This window comes from Heloderma suspectum, chromosome 2 (assembly GCF_057233095.1).
Source record: "Heloderma suspectum isolate Gila_16-S chromosome 2, 16-S_ref, whole genome shotgun sequence".
Lineage (NCBI taxonomy): Eukaryota > Metazoa > Chordata > Lepidosauria > Squamata > Helodermatidae > Heloderma > Heloderma suspectum.
Window position 1 is genome coordinate 193,349,120 of NC_139459.1, and position 26,400 is coordinate 193,375,519.

A 26,400-nucleotide genomic window follows, 5' to 3' on the forward strand; every position below is an offset into this window, starting at 1 on the left:
AACTCCCTAGTTTCTGATGCTAAACACTATCAGTGAGCTAAATGACAAACACAATAACCTGTTCCCTATTGCTTTCTTCTGGTTTTCTCATGAGTTCTGTAGATTCTACAGCAGGGGTAAGGAGAAGGTAGATCTCCAGATGTTTGGGACTTCATCTCCCAGAAGCCCCTGCTCACAGGGCCAATGGTCCGGAATGCTGGGAGATCTTTCTGCCCACCCCTGCTCTACAGTAGACACTGTAGAGGAAAGTGTCGTGCGCACATCCCCCCTTAGCTATTTATTTTCTAAAATAACAGACCCTAACCCAGCCTTCCCTAACCTGGTCCCCCCCCCCCCCAGTACTGTCCATGCTGGCTGGGGATGACAGGAGCTGGAGCCCTCCAGATGTTCAAAATATAACCACTCCCTGGATGTTGTTGGATGTAGGTATTTTGGAAAAGACACAGCACAGAAGAATTGAGAATAAGTTGATTCTTAAAACTAAGTAAAACCAAACATACAGATGCTAACCCTCGGTTTCTAGAACTACCCTTCTTTGATTTTAAAAGTGGAACTTGAAAAGGTTCAAGATCTGTCGCGTCATTCTTTTGCCAAATTTGTGAAAAATGGGTGACTGTTCATTGAAGAAAGTAAAGCAGAGCCCATATTATTCCATTACAATCTGCCACTTAGGCAAAGCATAAGAAGAGCTGTGCTGCATCAGGCCAAGAGTCGTCCGTCTAGTCCAGCGTTTTGTTCACAGTGGCCAGCCAGATGCCCACAAGCAGCAACAGCACCCTCCCACCCATGTTCCCCAGCAGCTGGTGTACATAGACATACCACTTCTGATACTGGAGGTAGCACATAGCCCTCAAGTCTAGTTGCCATCGATAGCCTTCTCCTCCAGGAATTTGTCTAATCACCTCTTAAAGCCATCCAAGTTGGTGGACATCACAGTATCTTGTAGAAATGAATTCCATAGTTTGACTATGTGCTGTGTGAAGAAGGGTTTGCTTTTATCTGTCCTGAATCTCCCACTAGTCAGCTTCATGGGATGACCCTGGGTTCCAGTATTTTAAGAGAGGGAGAAAAATGTCTCCAGATCCACTTTCTCCACACCATGCATAATTTTGTACATCTCTATCATGTTCTCACCCCCCCACACACACACCTTATTCCCCTTTTCCCCCAAAGCTAAAAAGCCCCAATTATTGTCACCTTTCTAGAGACAGACTACAGATGAAGGTAGTGAAAGATCACTGCTTATGGTGCAAACATTCCTCCCAGTTTACATGGGGTAGCTGAGCAGGTAGAGTACAATCTTTGCAGGCAAAAGACCCCAGGTTTAATCCCAGTATCTCCAGCTGGGGCTGGGAACATCTCCTGTCTGAAACCCTGAGCTAGATGGACCATCTGGCTTGGCGTAAAGCAGCTTCCTACATTGAAAAACCCTTTGACCAGAAGACAGAGTGGCCCAGAAGTGTGCACACATCTTGAAAGGTGATGCCTGACTGCTTAGCTTAGCTTTCCTTTTTTAAGGTAGTGACCTTAGCAACACAACCTAGGGCAGCACCACAAGAACAGAATGGCTCGTGCCCCTTATAAAGGAAACTCTGGCTTCAAACAGCTTGACATGTAAGCAACTCTCAGGATCAAGCACATAAGCAAATGGGATTAGATTTACATCTACTCAGGGTATTTTTTTATTCAATATATTAAATATATATATTAATAATTGGAAAAAGTCACATACTGGAAATTGGAAAGCAGGGATAGACAAATATAAATGTCAAAAAAAAGTTGGTGGACTTTACAAAGTTATGTACACAGAAAGGCAGAAGGTGTCCTGCAGGTATAGGGCGATGCACGATCGTCAATGGCTCAAACAGAAGAGCCCCCATTTCTCCCCTCTGCCATTCATTCATTCATCTGTATTTACAAAGCCAACATTCTGTTCTTCTTATATACAACTTTTACAAAAAACAAAACAAAACTTGGCTGCCACCTACAAAGCAGCAGGGGGGAGCAAGCTGTCTGATGGATGCCTGCTTATTTACGGCAAAACTGTCCCTCCGCCCCTTGCCGGTTGCACCAGGTGTAGAATGCAAGTGGCTTCTATGTGCGGGGCCTGGGAAAGTCCAGTTCCCATATTTGGGAGTGAACTCTCAAGCCAGGGCTGATCCAGGTCCAACAACATGGATTATGACAGAGAAGGTACCTCTTTTTCTTAAATTCCAAGTGCCTAACTGGCCTTTGACTGTAATGGGGAAAAAAACCCAACTGAGCTTATTTCACACATATTGCAGAAAGCTGATCTGTGCAACTGTATGGAATTTAGGGTGCTGGATTACGCACAGAGCTGTTGGCAAGCCGTGGGAAAATGGCAGCATCATTTAGGGATATTGTGCATGTAACCCTAGAAGGCACACTGGGATTTCCCCCACGGGGTTAAAAAAATACAAACCCAAGACATTGTCCCAAGTTCAGAGAGCAAGCAATACATGGCGATTCTCAAAGTCCCAGTAACGTCTAAGCGCAAAGTGGGGGCATGGGGGGGGAGAAAAGAGGGGGCATCTGGTGTTTGTGGTCTTCAGCGTCCAACCACTGGTCTTAAGCACCCCTCTAAATGTCTCTGGAAATGTTCCTGCCATCTCCCCTCCAGATTACCTCTGCCGGCCGCTCTCCATCCAGGGGAGGAACACAAACCAAAAAACAAAAGCAACAAGAAAGGGCGCCCTCCCCGCAAAGGAAGCTCCACATGTCCACGGCAGCTTCTCCACGTCGAGTGCTCAGAAAGGCAGCGTGTCCATGAATATTTTATCCACAATGGGGGGTGGGGGCACCAGATCCTCCAGCTTCAGGTAGAAGATGCGCTGCAGGCCCTGAGTGCAAAGGGTGCGTAGTTCTGGGAGTTTGCCCAGCAGCTTCGAGAGGCAATTGGGATGCACCTGCTCATGGGCGGTAGAAGTCACATGGTCTTTAAGGCAGCTGACAATGCGGTTCTGGAGGTCTTCCACCTTCTTTGGCTCCTTTAGCCCATGGCGGTCTGGTTTGCAGGTCGGAGGGGAGAAGAGAGAAAAAGGAATGGGAGGAGTCATTCAAAGAGAAGCAACAAAGGTTTGATCCTAAAGCAGGGATGCTGAACCGCTTTCAGCCCGTGGGCCAAATGCCATTTTAGAGGAACTCTTCCAGTGGTGGGCGGGGCCGAAGGCAAGAGGCAGGGCCAAAAAAAGCCAGCAAGTTTTCGCTTGAAGCTCTTGCTGCCAGTAAATAAGCCTTCGGAAAGGCATCTCAACCTTTGGGGGCGGGGGCAAAGACAAGCAAAAGGTGGAAACCACCCAATGATTGTATTTTACATTTTGTAGCTGTTTGTATGGCACTTTCCTCTTTTAACTGTTTGTAGTTCGCCAGAGAACTTTAGGAACATAGGAAGCTGCCTTATACTAAGTCAGACCAATTGGTCCATCTAGCCCAGTATTGTCAACACTGACTGGCAGCAGCTCCCCAGGGTTTCAGGCAGGATTCTTTCCTTGCCCTGCCTGGAGAAGCCGGGGATCGAACCTGGGACCTTCTGCATGCCAAGCAGGGGCGCTATCACAGTGAGCTATGGCCCTTCCCAATAACTTTGGTTGTTGGTCGGATTAAAATAAATAAATAAATAAATAAATAAGCAAGCAAGCAAGCAAGCAAGCAAGCAAGCAAGCAAGCAAGCAAGCAAATAAAATAAACATCTGCTCTGTGACAATAACATCAATGATTTAACCCTCACCAGTGTCTATGCTTTTCTCTGAAGACATCTAGAAAGGTCACAGGCTGACTACAAGTTTAAGTGCTTTTTCCCAGGCATCTGGAAAGCTTGGAGCTCCCGGTCATTATAACCTGGGATGGCCCCACAGGGCTGCCACATCCTAAGTCCAAACTTCCTGGGTCCTGTCCTTGCTGCTGCCTTTCTTGCTTGCATATCCATTCATCCCAGAAGCCCTGGTGTCCACCTACCTGTGATTATGACAAGCGCCGCAAGACAGGAGAAGGAGGGCACATCAATGTTCATGCGATGGAGGTTCTGGGAGAACTCGATAATGGAATCTATCCATTCCCCAAAGCCCCGAACACATTGCATACGATGCAGCACCACGCCATTGCAGAAGATCAGCTTGCCTTCTTCTGGCTTGGACCTGCGAGAGACAGCGAGAGCGCGCGCATGGTGTTGTCAGAGAGGAGTTGGCTAAACTTGACACTGGACAGGAAAATTGTTGGGAGCCCCCTCCCTACCAAGACGGATCTGTCAAGTACGTGGAAGGAAGGACATGAAATGTGCGGAGTAAGTCAAGACAAAGGAAATGCATTGCGTTGCTCTTGCAGCAGTGAAGCCTTCCTCAAAATAGCACATGTAGGCTAGGAGGTGGGGACTTGCTACATGCCTTTGCCCTTCAAGCACTGCTAGACTGGACAACTGAGCAGATTCCCAAGTACTGCCTTTTCCCTGGAAGATCCTACTGAGTCCAAGTATCTAGTAAAAATGCTGAAATCTTAATCACCTTTTTATTCTGCCCTTTCTCCAAGGAGAGGGTGCATGACCCTCCCTGGTCAAAGCCTGACATGCTACCCAGGACGTCACGCAAACACAATTACTCCAAGGCCGTGGAGCTATACCTGCCCTCCACAGGCTCTGGGTAGTTTCTCCTTTCACCCCACACGGCTCCCTTCTTTGGCACAGTAACAGCACCTGCACAGAGCCAGTGTGGTGTAGTGGCTAGAGTGTTGGACTGGGAGCCAGAAGATCTGGGTTCTAGTCCCCACTCGGCCACGGAAGCTCACTGGGTGACTTTGGGCCAGTCCCAGACTCTCAGCCCAGCCTACCTCACAGGGTTCTTGTTGTGAGGCTAAAATGGAGAGTAGGAGGGTTATGTACGCCACCTTGGGTTCCTCAAAAGAGGAAAAAAAGTGGGATATAAATGTAATAAATAAATAAATAAATCGTTCTCCACATCCCTTGCTCCATCCCAACGCACAGAGGCCCTTGACTTCCACAGAAACAAAGGAGGGAGGAACAGACTAGACCAGAGCATCACAGGCCTAGGCAGTGGCATTCACTCATTACAGCTCTTTGGAGCAACCTCAGACCATCAATGCTGCAGTCCTTAGGGGCAGAGCAAAGCCCTCGCTCTGCATGATGGGTCCCATCCCTCCTGCTGTCTTCTCCGGCCTTAAGAAGTATAAAGGATCCTTAAGAATGAGGCTCCGTCCTTTCATCATTTCAGCCTGCAGCCACCTTCCACTAACCATGCAGCCAGATACGAGACATCTACCTTACTAAGCTTGGACCAGATGGTCTCTATTTTAGAGGCTAAAAAGAACACGGCTCAATACTGCAGACGTGTCGCATGTTACCTGTATGCTAGCCGGAGAATGAAGAGTTCCAGAAAAGCAGATTCCAAAAGCAGGTCTTGATCCTCTTTTGGAAGTTCTAGGAAGCCTTGGATCTTCTCTGCCCATTTCCGGATCACATCCATCGAGCCTGTTAACAGGTCGTAGAACTGCTGCACATCCACACAGTCTTCTTTCTCAAATTGGTAGGAGACAGTTTCCTGGAACTGATGGCACAAAACAAAAACGCTGCTGGAGAACAGGCAGGACCAAGTTTTCTATCCCCGCTCCTGCTTTTTTGGAGCGGGGGGGGGGGGGGAGACAGGCAGAAGTGCAGAGGGAGGGGGACATGGCTCAGTGGAAGAGCACCTGCTTTGCATGCAGAGGGTCCCAGGTTCAACCCCTGGCATCTCCAGGTAGGGCTGACCCCTGGCGAGCCATCACTGCCTGTCAGTGTCGACAATACTGGGCTAAATGGACCAAGGCCCTGACTCAGTCTAAGGCAGTGTCCTATGTTTTACAGGTAGAGGGGTGCTCTCACCATTAGAATTCATTTTACAAAAGAGCCGATTTACCCAAGGACCCATATATGGCCAGCCATATATTTAGGAGCCACTTAGCTCTCCAGGCAACTGCTTTGGAGCTGGGAATGCATTCAGCAAACCCCTTCAGGCAAAAAGCCAGGCCCTATAGCAGAGTCAGCACCATTTTGCAAGAAGGGCTACACATGGTCTTGGGCTGCCTGCCCCAACCTGGGACTCTCCAGATGTTGCTAGAGTACAACTCCCGTCAGCATGGCCAATGGCCAGGGGTGGTGGGAGTTGTAGTCCAAAACATCTGGAGGGCCCCAGGGGAGGAAGGCTAGTCTTGGGCATGTCCAGGCAGGGCATTCCATACAAAACCCAGAGAGAGAGGCAACATTAAGGATCGAGGATTTCTTCCGAAAAGCAAGGAGAAAAAAATGAAGAAGAGCTTGCCCACGGTGTGCCACACCATGAAAGTTTGGTAGGACTGTCAATAACTGGAGAGGGAGGGACCATCACTCTGTGGTCCAGCAGCTGCTTTGCATGCTGAAGGGCCCAGGTTCAATCTCTGGCACCTCCACTTAAAAAGGATGGGAAAGACCCTTCCTTGCCCTACGCTTGTGGAGATCCACTGCACTCCAGGAAAGACGGCACTGGGTTAGATGGGCCACGGGTATGATCTGGTATAAGGCAGCTTCCAATGCTCCGGAAGGCCACAAGAGCTGGATCTGGCCTGCAAGCCATCATAAGAACGTGGGGTAAAATACAGGATAAGTCCTACTTAGAGTAGGCCCACTGAAATGAGTGGGATTTAGTTAGCCATGACTCTTCTATCAGCTGGCTTTGCCCATTTGCATTTTGTGTGTCTTGTGTTAGCCGTCTTGAGTTTGCCAAAAAAGGTAGGCGAGTTAATACATATTCTTGCCACTCCAGAACCTGGGGGTCATTCAATGATGCTGAGTGGCGGTAGGTTCAGGACTGACAGAATAAGGTACTTCTTCACCCAAAGGCATAAACAAAATTATGGAATTTGCTGCTGCAAGGCGTGGCAATGGTCACCAACTCAGATGGCTTGAACAAAAGGATCGCAGGGATCCACAGAGGACAGTCCGCCATTGGCTTGTAGTTTTAAAAAGCGATATGTAAGCACCACATTCAGAGGCAACGAGCCTCTAAGCACCAGATGCTCGGGACAGACACACACGGGCAAGCTAGTGCATTCTTGCCCTGCTTGTGCGATTCTTGGAAGCCTCCGCCTGGTCACTGCTGTGAAATGGACACTAGATTAGATGGGCTTTGGTCTGATCCATCACCACAGCTTATTTTATTTATTTACTAAATGTATATACCGCCCAATTGGCAGATGCGTGGAGCACTTTACAATCACAAAAAAAAACACAAAACACCAAGAACCCCAAGCAATACAAACTACCATGAAAATATCAAAACATTACAAATATTAAAGAGCCAGCAGTACAGTTAATAACAGAAACGACAAATTGAAGGCGCAATCCTATGCAGGTTTAGACAGGAACATGGCTGGGAATTGTACGGCTTTTTTCCTGTCTAAACCTGCATAGGACTGCAGCCTCAGAGATTAAAGGCCTGCTGGAACAGGAAGGTCTTAACCCTGGCATCTAAATGTATATGGTAAAGCTAACGGGTGGGTCTCCCTGGGAAGGGCATTTCACAGGGACTTACCCTGACTCTAAGGCATTATATGGCAGGGGCACAACTATTTCACAGTCTGACTGCCACAGCGACACATGGGCCAGAAGCTTTAGGCTGTATTGGTACCTCACTGCTCCCACACAATTAACGGTGACCAGGACGGCCTACATAACGCTCCTGGCCAGCATCCCAGAGCAAGTACAGAATGTTCTGATGCCGGGGGACTGGGGGGAGGACGGAACTCGCTCTCTCAGGACAGCCCCTGGGCTCATCGCTGTCCATGGCAGCAATGCATTGGAAACGTGGAGACCCTGCTATATCTGGCTGTGCCCTAACAATGGCATTCCATTCTGGGTCCCAAGACATCCGGCAGGCTGTCCCATTTATCAGCCTGACACATTTCCAGTCACCAGGGCCACCGTGCCTCAGGCTCTCAGAACACAGATTAGTACCTTGGAATAGTCGAGCTTCGTGGCGCTGGGTATGGAATCTATGTGCGCTCTCACGAGAGAGGAGATGAGGCTGACCGGAGAAGCATCCTGAGCTTGTTTAGGTTTGGAGGGCAGCCGGCCACGCCGGCCTTTCAAGCTGTCTGTCCGCACCACTGAGGGAAGAGAATGGGGGAAGGGAAGGAGAGTCGAGAGGAGAACTTTAGACAAGCAGCAGCTACTGGCAGGAGAAGCATGTGGCCTAGGCAGGGCTTGAAATCAAAGAACAGAATTTGAATCCTAGCCAGAGCAGCAGGCCTTGGCCTAATTGCTACACCCTAACCATGTGTTTCACTAAACCATAGGGTGGGGTTTAGTGCCGCATAGGGATGTTGAAGAAACCTGCAACGGAACCTAATGAGTTTGGATTTTTATCACTCCAACCTGCGGATTCCGCAGCGAACCGGTTTTCTAACCTTTCAGAATTTTGTGAAAATTTCGTCATGGAAAAATATGCAGAAATTTTAAAAAACTGGCCAAAATGCTCATTTCCCCCTAGGCCAAAGTGTGAAAGCGTGCATTTTAGGGGAAATTGCGCATTTCTGTACATGCAAATTTGCGCAAATTCAGAGGCAAAAAAAATCACAACAGATTCTGTCAATGGGCAGACGATGGAACAAAAGGTGCTTGGCAATCCGAGAAACGCAGACAGAATACATTTTACACCACCTGTACATCCCTAGCACTGTAGCACTCTGTACATTACGACCACCGTTTGGAAGGGTGGAATGTGATCCTGTACACCAAGCTGTGGCCCTCCACAGATTTTGACCGACACCACTTGGTATGCTGGCTAGGGAGGATGGGCACTGTGGCCCTCCAGATGTTTTGGCCTACAAGTTGCCCATGCCTGCTGTGCACAAAGGTCAGCATCTCAAGAGCTGCTTTTGGATATTCAGAGGAAGCGGTGAGATGTGCAAGCAAGAGCTGTGCTTCCTCTCCCCACACCTGCAGGTCTTGCCTGATGGGAGGCATTGGAAGAACACACACCTTCCCACTACGCAAAGTCTTACTGCTTCTTTGACAGGGCTCTCAATACCTCTGTTTCCCCTCCCAGACTCCGAACATACATAGGGTCATGACACCAGCACCAGCAATTGTCGGTGGTCAGATCCCCACCTTGGTTGTGCCACAATGAGAGACAATACTGCTTGCTTGCTTGGCCATCAGCACAAGAGCCGATCGCACCTGGATCATTTGGCCACATTTGGACAAATCATGGTTGGATTTTCCCCACTGCTTCAGTATGCACTTATGGCCATAAAGGAGATTTAAATCCTCCTTAGAGATTAAACATACTAAGCCAGGGAAGCAGCTACCCTCAGGCTGCAAGGCTGTGATCTTGTTTGCGGCTTATTCGTCACTAACCTTACTAATGCTTAACCAGCACAACGGGGAGAGGGAGGGAGAGAGAACACCTCATCCAAGAAAAGCCATGGGAAGGACCCTGCTCACCTTCTTTCACCATTCCCACAGCAAGGCACTTCTGGAAACGACAGAACTGGCACCGGTTTCTCCGTCGTTTGTCCACAGGACAGTCTTTGTTGGCTAAGCAGATGTATTTGGCGTTCTTCTGTACTGTGCGCTACGAGAGAGAGTAAGATGATTAGATGATCGCACTTGAACCCCTACCCTACCTGTATGTTTCGACCTTGGTGACTGAAAGACAAAGGTCTGTCTAGCAGGGATTTATTTATCACAACGTTTCTCCGACCTGTGGTTTCCCATTGCACAAGGCTAGGACAGAAATCTCATGCTCCACTTGGGTGCACCTTCCAGACACAGCTGTGCCTGCACATTTCCACATGTGGGTAAGATTACTGTAATGCCACAGAAATGTGATGAAAGGTGAAAATGGCACTGAGCAAGCCTGACACTGGAAAAACTGAAGTATCCATTTCCAAGATCTACAGTTGCCTTACTTCAACTAGAACCACTCTGAAAGGTTTTATGTCCTGAATCAAGTATATCTAGGGCTGGGCTATATGGCACTAACACATATGTGTGCTCGTTTCTCTTTATTACCAACAGCTGAACATTAGCACCACTAAAAAGCATTATGTTTGAGGTGAAGGTCTCTCTGTGGTATTAGATCTGGAGATGGCCCGTTCACACCTAAAACCACTTGATGTTACAGTCCTCGAGTGATAAACATCGAGTGAGGTAACATCAGTTTCAAATATTTTAGAATGGCCGTTCTAAATACCAGAAATCCTCCCTCCACATTAATTGTTGGTATGCGTCAGAGGCTAGACACTTTTAGATGCAACTGAATCCCCCCATCCCTGTATATTAAAAAGGGACAGGTCTGAGGTAGGACTAATTAACTAATTGGTCAGTTCCGGTTCCTCTTCGCTTCTCATTTTTCCAATCTTAAATTCATTCTGTCCCATTTCCGCATCATTTTGCATTTTTAAATCCTCACAAAAAATTGCACGCATTTGTCCTAATATGTGCATGAATATTAGGAGGGGCTGTAGGTCAGTGGCGGAGCCCCTGCTTTGCGTGCAGAAGGTCCCAGGTTCAATCCCCGGCATCTCCAGGTAGGGCAGGAAAAATTTCTGCCTGAAACCCTGGAGAGCCACTACCAGTCAGTGTCGACAGTACTGGGCTAAATGGACCAAGGGTCCAGCTCTGTGTAAGGCAGCTTCCTATATTCCTGATATATGAACATGTGTATACAGTTTCCCATAATATATGCAGTTTTGCAGATAATTTGTCCTAATATACACATTTTTGTACATTTTCACCAATATACGTGTGCATTTTTCTACACATCTTGGGATAGGAGATATACACTGCAAAATTCAGGGAAGCCTGAATAACAAGAATTAGCTGCGTTTTGGTTCATTTGTTGGTTTGGGAAGTGCAATATAGGTAGGGTTGCACGAAAATGTGAAGCAAACAATCCCCCACCCTCCAACCCCCAAGCCCTGGGAAATATCTGAGTTGATGAATCAAAACTCACAGTCACATAATGAATTAACCTGCTCTAGCAAAGTCATATGACCAAACGAGCATACGCAGAATGCCAGTTACGTGGCTGTGGGTGGAGATCCGGGTGCTGTCAAGCAGCTGATTTGACTCAAATAACAGCTCTGCCCACATTTATTTACATCTTTTAAATAAAGTTTACCAGGCTACCACTTCTGGCTGTTTTATGGGAGTGATGTAAGCAAACATCTAAGCTGTCACAAAAACATCTAAGCTGTCACATGACTGCTTCAGAACCACACCAAAGTCAACATGGATTCCCACAGTGCCAGTTTGGTCAAACAAATTAAGACCAAATGACGCATGACGTTCCTCATGTAGTGTGCTCTTCAGCGCAAGCTTTTCCATTCACAAATGTTTAGGAACCTGACATTGGGTATGGGGAATTTTGCCCTTTTCCCTTCATTGTGGTCCCAATCCCGGCGCCCCCACCCACCAACCATGCCTGCAATTTGCATGGGAAAAAAATCCCCATTCGCTCCAGCGGGCGCTTCCCCCCAGGACAAATTGCAAGTGTGATGGGCCTGGGCCATAGAAAGCTGCCTTGTACTAAGTCAGAGCCTTGGTCCATCTAGCCCAGTATTGTCTTTACACTGACTGGCAGCAATGGCTCTCCAGGGTTCCAGGAAGGATTCTTTCCTAGCCCTACCTGGAGAAGCTCGGGATTGAACCTTCAGGATTCTGAAGGCTCTACCACTGAACTACAGCCCCTCTGGATCAGGAGCACAGCAGAAGGCAAAAGGGTTAAAGTCAGGCTAGCCTTTTTACTTGGGGAGATACAAGGAAAACTGTGTAGGCAGTATTGTACCCTACCCTATATGCTAACACTGAATTCACTGACTGAGTGCTGGTCCTTATGCAGCACAAACAGCACCATCCATGCACAAGATGGAGGCATCAGCAGGTTTGGGGGAAGCCCAATGCCTGGGAAAGTACAAAAATCTTTAGAAAAAGCTCTTAGGGGGTGGGGGGCTGACAACCCCAAAACAGTTTAGTGAGGATGTTCAGTGGGCATATAATACTGACCAATTCCTGCGGGGAAAGCAGAAAACAGAAGATGGGCAGAAGGAATGGAATGGAGTATCCTCGAAAAGGGCATGGCTGGCTGGACCCTTCAAACAGGAACACTTCAACACACTGCAACATTTTGTTGCAGGTCCCCCTTGTTCTACCCTATTGCTTGCCAAGCAGTGTTGCGACTAGGTGACTTTATAAACATCTTAGGAAACCTGCATATGCTGGCTGTCCTGCAGTAATTCCCAGCCACATTATGCAACCTCATCAGCTACTGGCCTATCTCTACATTTCCTTATTTGTGGCCTTCCCAAGTTTCTATTCCTAGGAAACCACCTAGTGGGAGCTATGACACTTGGAACACCAACACACTCCTTAGGCTGTTAGGTTTGTGCAACATTCTGCCTGCCTCCTCTGAAAGGAAGAGACACAAAACCTCCAGACATTCTGGACTACAACTCCCATCAGCCCTAGCCAGCATGCCCAAAGGTTGGGGGTGATGGGGGCTGTAGTCCAAAACACCTGGAGGGCGCCATATTGGGGAAGCCTGCCATACAGGGACACCTTGGAAGTAGAAAAAAACAACAACAGTCAGCCACCCAGGTCTGGCCTGTTTTGGCAAGGCTGTCATTTGCAAATTTTGTGCACTAAGAAATACCCAGTTCATGGCTCTTGTAGGTCTAGCTCTCAGCAGTTAACAGATGGGATGAATTTGCACATTTTAGCCTTTGTGAGAGACCAAAAAGGCTTCAGAAAGTCCTGTAGCATGCAAAACACTCACTGCCAACCCCCAAAATTTTCCTGCCACCTACCCCTGTGAAGGGAAAAGAGTTTTTCACAATAACCTCCTTTATTTAGAGAGGCCAGGGAGAGGTCCTATGACTCATCCGTGCAGAAGTCAACAGCAAAGGCTCCCCCCCACCCTTCCCCTCCTCACAAAAGGAGCCCTTGAACTCCCAGCATGCTTTGCACTGGCTGCAGGTCCACAGAGAACGCTGGTATCTGTTTGCCATAATGCAGAGTTCCCCAACCTGGTGCCCTCCAGATATGTGGGACTACAATTCCTATGCTGGTCAGGAGATTATGGGAATTGTAATCCCACAGATCTGGAGATCAGGTTGGGGGAAGTTTGCATAAATGGCACCCAGCACTGGGAAACGGCAGCAGCGGTGCAAGGCAGTTCCCGGGTATGATGCGAGAAGGGACAGCTTCCCCTTACCTTGAAAAACCCCTTGCAGCCTTCACAGGTCCGGACCCCGTAGTGTTGGCACGAAGCATTGTCCCCACATACTGCGCAGCGCCCCTCGTTGGACCCGGGGCTGCGCGCCTTGGTCGGAGAGAGGGAATTGTCCATCAAGCCAGCGCTGTCCAGGACTGGCGAGGCCTGGCCAAGTGGCAAAGGGGAAAAACTCACAGAAGGGGAGGTCTGCGGGAGTGAGAAGACATCTCCGTCCACCAGGTGCTGGTGGGCAGCTGGCTGCATCTTCAGGGGGCTCTGTGGGGGGACCCCAGGGCTGTGAGCCGAAGTGCCGAAGGAGAAATAGGATGGCTGGGTGGAACCACTTTTGGGGGGCTCTGTTGCTGCTGCTGCAGCCGCCACCCAGGGCCTCATGCCCTCATAGGTATGAGTAGGAGAATAGGCCCCAAAAGAGTTATCCCAAGATGGGCCCTGAGAAGTCTGGAAGCTTGGCGTGGAAGGAGAAGGGACAGAGCATGGGCTGCCGTAATAGTCCGAGCCGCTTGAGGACATGGTCTCGTCCAGCTGGCTGCTGAAAGGGCCGGGGTAACAGCCGTACACTTGGAAATCTTCCAGCTTGAAGGAGGCGGCGGCAGCAGCAGGGTTCGCAGCCGGGATCTGGTAGAGGAAAGCGTCGAATTCACCCGTGTAATTGTCCATGAAGGTGCTAAAGCTGGGCAGGGAGGCAGTGGCAGCCGTGATCTCGGGATTAACCAGGTCCATGGTGGGTTTGCCAAGCTCAGGGGTCAAGAGGTCTGCTGGGTGGCGCTCACAGGGTCCTCCGCTCTGAAGCAAGGTCCCATATTGGGTTTGGATACAGGGCATCTCTAGGAGGAGGAGAAGAAGGGGTCGGGGAGGAAATCCATGGTCAGTCAGTTATTGGGCATTCACTCCTAAGGCTAGCAGAGAGACTCAACAGCTGGTTGGCAGGAAAGGTCATTGCCCAAAACACTGCTGTGGAAGGGGACAAAAAAAGCCAGAGTCTTGCTGTGAAATAATTCTAGCGTGGCTTGCTCATATTGACTTCTCAAGATCGTGGGTTGTTTATCCTTTGGCTGAAGCCAATATTAGACTAAGTCCCATTCATTTCAATGAGTATATTTTAAGTAGGACTAACCCCCTAGGGATGAACTACAGTTTCAACAACCACCACCCCGCCCCCAAAGTCCTCAGCCTTGGTCCTAAACATGGCACATTGTTCATATAAAAAGAGGAATTCAAGCAAGGAAGGAACTGGAGTACGGAATTGTGGTTCAAGGAGGACTAACATTTCCAATGCACCATTTGTTTAATGGAAATATTAGGAGGAGGAGGAGGGCCCAATCCTCCCCTTCACAGAGTGCGCCTTTCCTCCACCACCCAGAACATGGCTACTTGCACTGTAGGAAGCACCACAGACTCTGGGTAGCCCCTCACAATATCCCTCAATGTGATTCTCTTCTGAGAAAGAACAGCATTTATGCACTATTTGTTCACACATGTGTGCATATGAAAAAGGAGACAACCCCCACCATACACATACACACACACACACACACACCAGTGTAGCCCTTTCATGAATACCCAGTGCCGTTTGCTTGTGTTAACGCGAGCCCAGCCTCAGCATTTTACCACATGCCTCTGCCAATCTGAGGCAGATACTAACATGCCCCTGATCTAGAACCCCAGAAACGCTAGAGATTTCTCATTGAGAGCAACCCCATCTCTGGCAGTTGCTGGCCAGATGTCACAAGCAAGGCATGGAGATGGCCATGTGCTGGGGAAAACACTGCCTCTGCACACAGTTGCATTCTTTCATGTACTGACTGCCTTGTGGAAAGAGGCCATAGCCAGAAAATCATTTGTTTGAAAACGATCTTATCTAACATCCAACATTAGGTGCAGGATCGCCATGCTGAAAGTCACAACAGCAAGTTTCTCCACTGACTGCATCACAGCTGTTGTCGTGCGGGTTTTTGCTCTCAGATACTTAATATGAGCTACACATCCGTCTGTTTTGCTCTCCTCCTCCCTTGCTTAAATTCTTATGCATTGCACAATATCTCACATTTGCTAGGCACATGCAGTGGCGCAGTCTTAGCCAAAGGGAACAGTTTCCTAGGTAATATGAGGATGCCACGGAGAGTGCCACTGGGCAACCTCCACACATGACGCTTGTATTATTGCCTCGGCTTTTGAAAACTGCTCGTGCTGAAAGAGGACGCACTTCAGGTACAAGAGCGAGGGCAAAACCCTACCTCCAGGCACTGAGGAAAACCACACCTTACAAATAACCAGTTAATATAGGACACATGATGCACACCTAGCACCGCTTCTTCAGGGGACTGGATGAGCATGGACACACTGCTCCCTGCCCACTTGTACGGCTGGTGGCATTCCTGTGGACAACAGTGGGGGCCATGCGGTCTACAGGACCCTGCTCACCAGTGCAGGCATTTTAATGGGGACGAGGAGGAGAAAGAGCAAGGAGAGGAAACAGGAGATAAAACAATGGAGAGGGACTGGGAAGAAATGCATTGCACTCGGACTTCATCCCAGTTGGGAATGAATGAAGACAGCAGGCTTAAGCCAAAGGCGGTATGACAGAACCATGCAAATGTCCTGGAAGAAAGTACAAGGCAAAAGGACAGCAAAGGCGTACAGGATGAGTTGTTTTGAAAAAACTTCCTTATGAAATGTAAGGGCTGATGTGAGAATGTGGTTATCCAAGCAACCTAAAAGTTTAAAATAGACGTGATCAAAGTGCTAAAATTGGACCCAAATCCTTGAGGGCTGTTGCTTCTAGGTCCAAAAATCCCTGTGTCTCCCCAAGGTCTATTGAAGTTCAACTCCAGATATTCCACTTGCAATATTATTTCCATCCTAATTACTGAACACATCGAGAATCCTGCAGCTCAAACTGCGGGACTTAATAGCTGGGTGGATAATGTGTTCTTAGACCTCAGGCCTTTCCCTCATATTATGGGGAATGTTGGGCTTGGATCTTGAACTTTAGAACAAGTGAACAAAGAAAGATGGATACTCCCAGATTACTATCAATACTTCACATATGCCAGCCTCCCCCAACCTGAGGCCCTCCAGATGGACTACAATTGCCAGCTTGCCTGACCATTGCCCATGCTGGCTGGGGCTGGTGGGAATTGCAGTCCAAAACATCTGGAGGGCACCAAGTTAGAGAAGGCTGCTGTACACTTTTCTCTCCCCTCCTCATGCTTAATATTATGATTATCATCATAAAGATCTAGAGGAAATGCTGCCATTTTCTCTCACCCCCCTGCCCACAACCCTATTTAGCCCATTCTAGAAAAGATAAATCCTGAGAGGCCTTATGCATCCCTGTGTCTTCCATGCCGTAACAAAGAAGAAAATTACAAAAAGGAGACACTATTTAAGTCAAATCCTTCCTGCTCACTCCACATTTACCTTGAAATGGCCCTTCTCTTGGAGGTGTTGCTCCTATTTCTTGAGACTTCACCTGGCAACAGCTTTTAAATTCAGCTCTCAAGAGTGCGCTATGGGCTTCAACTGCAAAGGGTGCCCTCTAAAAGGGGAGACGTAACAGGAGTTTTTGGCCGAGATGAAAGTCAAGACAGTAGTGACCCTTGTGGCAAGATGATAATGTCATGCATATCCCAGACCTTTAAAGCCTAGGTTCTATTGGTCAAGAAGCTGCTGCTTTAATGGGCGGGAAAGGATTATGGAATGTTGAGACACACAGAGCTCCAAGGAGGCTTTACAGGGTCACGCCACTGGGACCGGGCGACGGCACTCTTCTGGGTAGCACAGGGCTCTTCTTTCCAGCTTAACACAAATGCCTCTGGTTGGAAAGAGCCCCCTCCACCGAGAATGGTGCTGGAACGACTGTGACTCTGGAAGAAGGACAGACATCAGCCACATTCACCCAAGTGGTGGCTTGCGGACCCAGTAACAAACTTAAAAGAAGATTATGTCATTGAACTGAACCAGACTCTCCCCCCGAACGCCTCAGGAGCGTCAGGTGGCGCAGGCAAGAGTGCGCCTGCACCGTGGCAGCACGGAGAGCCACAGGGACATGGGCAGCAGCTGGAACAGCAACAATTAGCACTGACGATTCCACCCTGACAAATAATAGTGTATTTGTTTGTCATCGTGTTCTTTTGCACGTTGTTCCTGTAAGGATCCAGTGAAGGATTTGCTGTGTCAATCCCCCCTGCCCTGAGGCTAACAGAAAGTGAGAAAGATGGGTCTCTTTCAAGTGTGCCTGAACGGATACCCACACATCCTCCCCCATGTCCTTCCAGGAGAGGAAGTGGCAGAAGCACCAGAGCTCCAAACAGCTTACTGCAAGAGCCTCGAAGTCCTTGCAGCCCAAGGGCTGAAATCAAAGCTCCCCTCTGGCTGCCTTCCAGTGGTGGGTGGGGCCAAGGGCAAAAGGGGCAGGGCAGAAACTCAAAAACATACCCCCGTGTTTTTGTGTAAAGCTCTGACTGCCAGTAGCTGAGCTTTAGGGGAGGCATTTCAGCCTTTTAGAACGGGAGAGGGGGAACAGCGCAAAAGCCACCAAACAGCTAGCCCTTGTAGGAAAGGGGCAGAGCACAGGGAGGGGCACGGGGAGAGTGGCGGGGCCATTTGGGGAACCCCTGTGGGCCACATTTGGACCTCAGGTGGGCCAGATTTGGTTTGCAGGCCTGAGGTTTGACCCCCCTGGCTTACCGTTTCAGGACCCCTGCAGAACTATCATCAGGGGCACGGGCTCCATTTACCCAACGGGTGGGCCAACCCTGGTCAGTTGTTTTCCTAGAAGAACCATCACATTTTTATATCTTTTGCTAGCCAGGTGCTGCGGTAACATACACACTCCCAGCCCCAACTAGGCTGTGGCTCAGTGGCAGAGCACCTGCTTTGCATGCAGAAGGTCTCTGGTTCGATCCCCAGCATCTCCAGATAGGGCTGGAAAAACTCCTGCCGGAAACCCTGGAGAGCCATGGCTGCCGGTTGGTGTCGACAACACTGGGCTAGATAGACCAGCTGGTCTGACTCAGTACAAGGCAGCTTCCTACGTTCCTCCTTCTCCTACATTCTTAAAATAGAACCTCGGTACTTAATTATTAAAGCCTGTTATGATATACAGTGTCCTGATGCAGCAACAGATGTTACCCTGGGCTCTTCACGACACAGTATTTATTAGCTCTCTCTCCCCAGAGAGGAAGGCCTGACGTCTGCAAATGCGAGAGGACCATCTCCCTAGGTAGGGCAAAGTGAGGCTGTTCCATTACAGTCGCTGGAGGTTTAAGCACGGGGATTGCGGCTGGGCTGGCAGAGTATGAGGGCTGATTTGACAGCAGCCAGTTCTAGCAGCCAGGAAGAATCCTTTACCAGAGCTTCTCAAACACAGTGGACCTTCTCAGGACCAAACTAGACACGATGTTTGTCAAGCAGTTAAGCCCTAGTGTGTAGAGCCTCGTGTGGCACAGAGTGGTAGGCGGCAGTATTGCAGCCAAAACTCTCCCCACGACCTGAGTTCGATCCCAGCGGAAGTTGGGTCTCAGGTAGCCAGCTCAGGTCGACTCAGCCCTCCATTCTTCCGAGGTTGGTAAATTGAGTACCCAGCTTGCTGGGGGAAAGGTAGTCATGACTGGGGAAGGCAATGGCAAACCACCCCGCTATAGTCTGCCATGAAAACGCCAGCGAAAGCGGTGTCCCTCTAGGAGTCAGCAATGACCCGGTGCTTGCACAGGAGGAACCTTTCCTTTCCTTTCCTTTCCCAAGCCCTAGCATACAAGTTTTCTTTTTTCAATTAGTAGTCAGAGCAAGGGCCCTGATCTGGATCTTGGTGGTGGAGGGAGGCTTTAACCCTCTGTGGTCCCACCGCAGTCCTGATCTGAACTGGCCCCCCTGTGTTGGCTTTTTTTTTTTTTAAGCCTGCATGCTAAGGCTAAGGCTATGTGACAAACGTCATGTCTGGCCTGGCCCCCCGCTCAAGGAGGAAGGGGAAAAGGAAGAGGTTTGCAAGGTTTGAACAAGGAGCAATGAAAACAAATGGCTCAACTGATAATATTAATGTTCCCTCTCACTTGAGGACAGAAATATCAAAACCCAAGTTAGACAGAATAAGGCCCAAGGGGACCTGAAGCACATTTTAAAAGCTCGGAGGTTGAAAGGCAGCCCAGGTCCACCCACAGAAAGTGGCAGTCAGCACAGACTTGTGAAATGTTAAGTGAGCTGGACACAGAGCCTATGGGGGTGGTCAAGAAGGTCTCCCTACTGCCCTCCCACAAGACTTGAGCTTCCACTAGGAAGCTCACAGCTCTAAATATTCCTTTTGCAGGGCTTACACACTTCTGCTTAGTAGCTTCTTTGCATGAAGTATTGCTTGCTCTTAAAGCAGCCTTCACAGGGGCCCTCCAAATGTGTTGGACCAACTCCAATCCGCCCCAGCCAGTACGGCCAATCACCAGGGATGATGAGAGTTGTAGTCCAAGACATCTGGATACACAATGGGGAAGGCCAAGGATGGGCATAATGGAACACTGTTGCTAGCTTTTCAGCCAGCCAGCCAGCCAGCCTTGCTGGGCCTTTAAGTCTTAAACGTCTAAGAGCTTGATGTGCAAACATCAGCAGGCGATAATGCTGGTGCCGTGCCATGCAGAGCTTTGCCTACTGATCTAGGCAAAGCTAGCACATCTAGCTTCTGTTTGAGGTAGCAAAGCAGGCCAGGCAGCTTTTTCCTTCTTTTCTGGCCAGCTGACAACCTTACTGAGTGGCACAGGGGTACGCAGTCACAAATGTTAATATCTGCACTTCTACTGAAGTCACCTTTGAGAGCAGAGGTAAAGTCTGGGAAAAGAAATGCCTGTTGGTCAACTTTAGGATTTACTTATTTTTAAGTGTGACTACCTATTTCCTAGGACTGGACTTTTTTTTAGAAATGCTGCTAGTAAAAATAGAAAAGAACAGCAAGAATGGAGAGGCTGCGCGACCGATAGCCTTGGTATATATACTATCTAAGTCTAACAGCTGCTCCACAATTCCCCCAATTTGTTTAGATCTATATTCACTACACCAGGCCCTTCCAAGTTCCACAATTCTTTTCTATCTCTGAGTCCACCAGTGGAGGCCGCTGGCTCCGTTATCAGTGGGGCAGTGAATCTGCTTCAGGTTTCAGTCAGAACTCTAAAGGAGCTAGCCAAGATGCTGTAGAGTTCTGATGGAAACCCAGAACGGATTCACCACCCCACTGACATCGGAGCCACCAGCCTCCCCTGGATTCCACCCAGCTGCCTGCATGATGCATAAACACTTCTGTTCATGCAAGTGGGATGGATACTCCTACCCTCTTTTCACAAAGGCTCAGGGAGCGGGTAACAGAGCTAGAGAAGAACTGGCATTAGTGCTTCCCAGTAAGGGCGTTATGGCTGGGGCGGGTAAACATCAGGCTTGGGGGATCTACTTTGTTTTTTGTTTTTTTACTGGAACCCTGAGATCCACCAACCAGAGCCTGAATTCTGAGCCTAAGTATTCGCTTTGAGTATTAGAACTGAATAGGACTCACAGTCCTTACACACACACCACTCCTGGTTATGCCAACTTTCTTCACTTCAGCAATATAATTTGGGGATGGGGGAGTCATGTGTAATAGCAGCAGCAATAGCAACAACACTGAGAAGTCAGAAATCCTTGCTGAGCTACTGCATCTGGAGATCTAGATCTAGAGAGGTAGATTAGAGAACTACCAGTATTCTGCTGGCCCCTGGCTTACAGAGTACAATGGGAAATGCACTCCCTTCCAACACGGGCCTCCATGCCAGGGCATCTTTCTTTTCTTCTGCGAAAAATACAACCGTCACTTCCCACCGTGCACACTCCTCACAGTGTCCCCCCGGCCATCCAAGAATGGCAATGGTGTAGCGTTGCTATAACAACGCACTCACCTCCCCACCTCATCCGCCAGCCACCCCTTTGAGATTTTTGTTGTTTTAACACACAAATGGCTTCTCTAACCATCAGCAATAGCAGCAACAGAGGCATCAGCATGTCCTGAGCAGAAGGCTCATAAGGTTATTCGCGGGGTGGTACATAACCGTACAAGCTGGCTTCCCTACATGTTTCTCTTCCTTTGACAGCTTGGCCATTCAGACAGTTTTCCTTCCTTATTCTAAAGGCTGAGACAAACAGAAAGGTGCCAGACAAAGGACAGCTAGTGTGGTAAGCCTTTTGGACTGGGATTTGGGAGATGTAGGTTCTCGTCTCCACTTGGCATGAAGCTCACTTTGGGCTAGTCACTGAATCATAGCCTAACCTACCTCACATGGTTGTTGTGAATATAAAATGGAAAGCAGGAGGACCACATGAGCTGCCTTGGGTTTCTTGCAAGAGGGAAAAAAGGCAGGATATAAATGTAATAATACATTTAAAACAACAAACGCACACAAAATCGAAGAACAACTGGAGAAATCCCACTGATGTCAATAAAGTTATTCTAGAGTTAGTGATTTAAGGATTTCTGCCTTTAACTACCATCAGAGTAGCTATCCTGGATTGGAAAATGTAGCATTTGAGTCCAGAATACTCTTGACTGACAGTGGTCAGAAGATCCAAATGCTTTAGAGCAGGAGTAGGCAACCTGGAGTCCTACATAGGTTGCTTAACTCTGCTTTAGAATAGTAGCACCAGGTGCTACCAATACAATATTCCAGCCTTCTGCAACCTGGTGCGCTCCAGATGTTTTGAACCGCAACCCCAGCATCCCTGACCACTGGCCATACTGACTCTGGCTGATGGGAGTTGAAGTCCAGGAGGGTACCAGGTTGGAGAAGGATGTAATACTCAGCTTAGTTTATGCCACTTGTGAGGGTTGTGCCCAGATTTGCTTGCTGTGTGTGTTTAAAAATTACAGACTACTCAAGAGTACCCTCTGCTGGAGAGCCAGAACAGTGACGATGAATCAATTTATCTGCATTGATTATATTAGTGCAAGTAAACCACTAAAAGAAAAACCACTTAACAGATTTCTAACTTTGTAAACCCCACCCCCCCTTGGTCCCCAGGAGCTGCTGCTGCTCAGACAATCCTGCTGTTTATAAGCAGATATGGCGACCAGCTTAAGGGGGCTTGCAACAAGCAACAGGTTACTAGTGTCAGTTTGAAACACATCGGTGGGGCTTATTTCCCATTCTAGAAAAAAAAAATCCCATTAAAAGGCAAACCTTACCAGCCAAATGATTCCAGTGTTAACTGCTGAAAATACTTGCTTGTGCTCAAGGCTGTTTGACTGGGGGTGGATGCATATTAGCTTTGTCCCAGATGAAAAACTGTCTTGTAGCATGCAGCCAAGGTGGCCTCCTTTTCCCTTGCACTTTGAACAGTTATGCAATGTGCAGAAATTCAACAGGAGCAGCATCTAGAGGGCAGTGATAGGAAAAGCTGTGCCTATGAGATTTCTGATCTGCCAGAAGGAGAGGTGGAAACCATACCCTATAGCATACTCCAAACCTGTCAACAGGTTTTTAAAAATAACACGCTTCAATTTGTTAGAGGCCAGCTCCAAACTTATGTAGGTGCCAATATCGACTTTTAAGAAACCCAAATCAGCCTCCTGGGATTTTTCCACTCCCAGCTGGGAGACGATGAAAAGGACGTAAGAATTCAATTATTGCTCTTGCTTTTAATCAATAGCCATTTCTCCTAACAGGAGATTTGATGAAAGGAACAGGTTCTCTTATACAGCTAGGGCTGCAATCCTATGCGGCAGTCTTCCCTGACCTGGTACTCTCCAGTTGTGTTGAACTACAAACTCCCTGAGCATTGTAATCCAAGACATCTGGAGGGCACCAGGTCGGGGAATGCTGCTATACAGACTTATCTGAGAGTGAGCCCCATTAAATTCAGAAGCACTTCATTCTATGCACAGGATTGTGCTGTAAGAAAACATTCACTGTTAGGAGCTGCTCAGGTTACAGAATTCAAATCTCTATTTTGTTTCAATAGACTAATTAATTTATACCTATGTTTTCAAAATTGATCCACCTTGCTCAACTGAGAGGTGCCCCTGATGCTCTTGGAACAAAACACACAAACAAAAAAATACTGCAGCGGGATGACTTTTGTCAGCCTTTTGAAGTGCACGAACTTGGAAACAAGCAGGGCCCTGGTGGCGGGGGGGGGGGGCTGCCAGGTGCTTGAATTTGATGCTGCACCTGTTGCTCAGAACATGCCAGGAACTGCAAGCCCCCAAAAACCCACATGAAAGAGGCCATGATGGAGCCCTTCCTGATTTATGCCCTTCAGCACCAGTGCTGCTACCAAGCAGCTTTGCAAATCAAAACTTCTTTTTTTAAGAAGAGTATCTCTTGAAAGAGGGGAAAGAAACCAGACAGGTAGAAAAAGTGCTTCAGACTTTCTCTTTATATACACACCCCCTTTTTTTTAACAGATTGAAGAGGGGTTGCTGCATTCAGGAAATAAATGCCGAATCAATTGGCTTGTACACACTGCAAAAATTGTCCAAGTCCTTAGGATCAGCTGTTCTTGGGGGACATTTTAAACAGGGAACTTTACATTGCAGACAAGCATTGAGCACAGTCAACCCTTCACCTAGAGATCTTCAGGATTAGGAAATAAACTCAACACTTTTTTCACTTATTGCAGAAGCGTGCAAACTTTCAAGTTAGGTAGAAGTCTTTACCAGGAAGGGTACATATATTCAGCCTGATGAAGCAAACTTCTGCGTTAACTTAATAGCTGCAGATGTCTAACAAGTCAGAGGCTGGCCTAATAAAATATTTTCTCTTTCCAAAACATGGGGATAACAAGGACGTGTTAGCAGTCTTACAATGAGGCCTTGCAATTGGGTGGTCTTTATTAGATGCAGTTTAATCTTAACTCACTGGCGGCAGACTGTATTTTGCCCATCAAATATCAGATTGCTTTTGAATCATGCGATCACCCTTCCTCACCAATCAGACACTGCAAAACTTTTGCCCCCCAGATTGAGGTGCCTTCTCTGCTAGACTGCATTGCTTCCACAATCAATGCTACAGAAGATTAAAAAACGGTAAAAATAAAACCCGCCACTTGAAACGTCACTGGTGCACATCTGCCAAAACTCCCACAAGCTCAGATTACTGCAACTTCATCCTTTAAAATGCAAATGTGGACTTTGAAAGCTGCCGTCTGGAACAAGTGCAACAAGTGCACCATTATAGTTTCCTCAAACTAAACTGAGTCCCCACCCAGCCTGATCCCCTTGCACTTTAAGTCTACAAAGCATAAAAGGAAGCAACATTCCCTCCCCCCAAAATACACACACACACACACACACACACACACACACACACATCATCCTAGAAAAACTGATCCTAAGAAGCAATAGTTTTACGCTTATTCCATTTGTGGGATAGGTTTCCCAAGCTGCACACCTACTCCATGTTTTAAAGTTTGTCCCCAATTAAAATGAGCAGCCAAGTCCTGGTCGTACTTCCCACCTTACAGAGTAACTTCGCTAAGGCTGCAAGCTTAAGGCACAGAAGCAAGTCATGCTGAAATCAATGAGGTTTACTGTGGTTTAAATATGGGCAAGCAAAACTCCGCTTTTGAAGATGCATCAAGATAACCAAGTTATTCTGCAAGGAAGCAGCGGCGGCAGCGGGTTTAACTGCACACTCATCCTGCATTTAGACTCCACCGTAGTTATCATTAGTCCACTCCTAATCCGTGTTTACATCTAGCCTGTCATTCCTTTTCCTCTTACAGAATAGCTTTCTAGAATCTAGGTTCCCAAGCCCGTTCACCAAAGACACAAAACGCAGTCATGCATTCCTACCCACCCTCAATTCCTCTTGCATAGCAGCATTTCAACATACGAGATCACCGTGGAGAGAAATGCATCCCCCAAACCACGAAGTTCTAAACGAACAATATAAAACTCCTTCCGCCTTCCAAAGCTACATGCCCGCCATTTAATCATAAAATTACCCCGCGTCCCTCCGCCGCCGCCGCCGCCGCCCCCCGCATGCAAGCGCTCTATTAACCCCCCCCCCATCCTGCCATCTGTCAAAGTGGATTCTCCTGCGCGCTAAGCACTTTTGCACCTTACAAAAAGTTGGGAAAGAAAAAAAAATCCACGTACCCAGGTGCACTCAGGAAGAGTTTCGCTGCGCTTCCTTCCACTCGTGGGTGCGCGTGTGGTTTCAAAAGGTCTGGGAAAGCTGTGCTGTTCCACCCAAAGTGCATCGAGAGGCGGCAATCCCCTCCTTCGCCACTGTCGCGCGGATCCAGGCCGGAGATCAGGAGGCGGGGAGAGCGAGCGCACGAGCTGCAGCCGGTCCAGACCCCGCGTAAGCCACTGGGGCTCGCCAGCCCGTGGCCAGGAGATTCTCTTAAGCTCTCTGTGACGCACGGGCGAAGGGGCGGGCAGGGAAGGCGGGGGGGATCCTCTGACGCACGCGCCCGGCTGCAGCCTTCACCATACAAGGCGAAAAGGGGCGGAATGTTCCGGCGCCCGCGGAGCGAGGGGAGGGGTCGGAATGTCTGCGCGGGTGACGCACGCGGGGTTCCATTGACGCACGCCTTGGAATTGTTTGATCTAAAAATAGAGCGCGCTGCCCCCGGCTAAAAATAGACCCCTCTCCTAAGCCGCGGGGAGAACGCGGGAGAGAAGAGAGTGTCATGGGAAGAGCCAGCCCGGGGCAGCGGGGGGCCGAGGCGGCACGGAAGTGCAGGGGCGACGGCGCGGCGAAGGGCTGCCGGGCGCCCCAGCCGAGCGCGCCCTCGCGGGGCCACGCGCTTTCGGCGGCCCTTCCGCTTCCTTCTGGGAGAGCCGGAGGCCCCGGCCACCGCCGCGAGGCGCCATCCGCAGCCCCGCTCCAGCACAGCGGCTGCGCCCGCCCCGGCCTCCGGACGACCCCAAGCGCGCTCCGCTTCCCCGCCGCGCCCGCCCCGTCCCGCGGAGCCGCCCGGAGCTGCAGCTCCGCCCCTCCCGAGAGCGGGGCCTGCGCTCACCTGCAGCCGCGCGGTGCGGCCGAACAGGCGCGACCGGACGCCCAGCGGGGCGGGGCGGGGCGGCGCGAGTGGAAGGCGGGGGGACGAGGGACGCCGCTCTCCGCCCCACAGCGGCCTCAGTGTCACCGCCACCACCCAAGCCTGCCTC

The 26,400-nt window shown here is 49.0% G+C and overlaps 1 protein-coding gene across 1 annotated transcript; it reads right to left on the reverse strand.

The window, feature by feature from the left end:
- Positions 1-1,661: 1,661 nt before the first annotated feature.
- Positions 1,662-25,605, reverse strand: NR4A1 (nuclear receptor subfamily 4 group A member 1). Its single transcript, XM_084837132.1, has 7 exons — positions 25,381-25,605; positions 13,257-14,101; positions 9,485-9,614; positions 7,994-8,145; positions 5,371-5,573; positions 3,976-4,154; positions 1,662-3,025 (listed from the first exon to the last, which is right to left on the reverse strand). Exons 2-7 carry the CDS (start codon positions 14,097-14,099, stop codon positions 2,769-2,771), a joined length of 1,764 nt encoding a protein of 587 aa, XP_084693258.1. The 5' UTR covers positions 14,100-14,101; positions 25,381-25,605; the 3' UTR covers positions 1,662-2,768.
- Between the last annotated feature and the right edge of the window lie 795 nt (positions 25,606-26,400).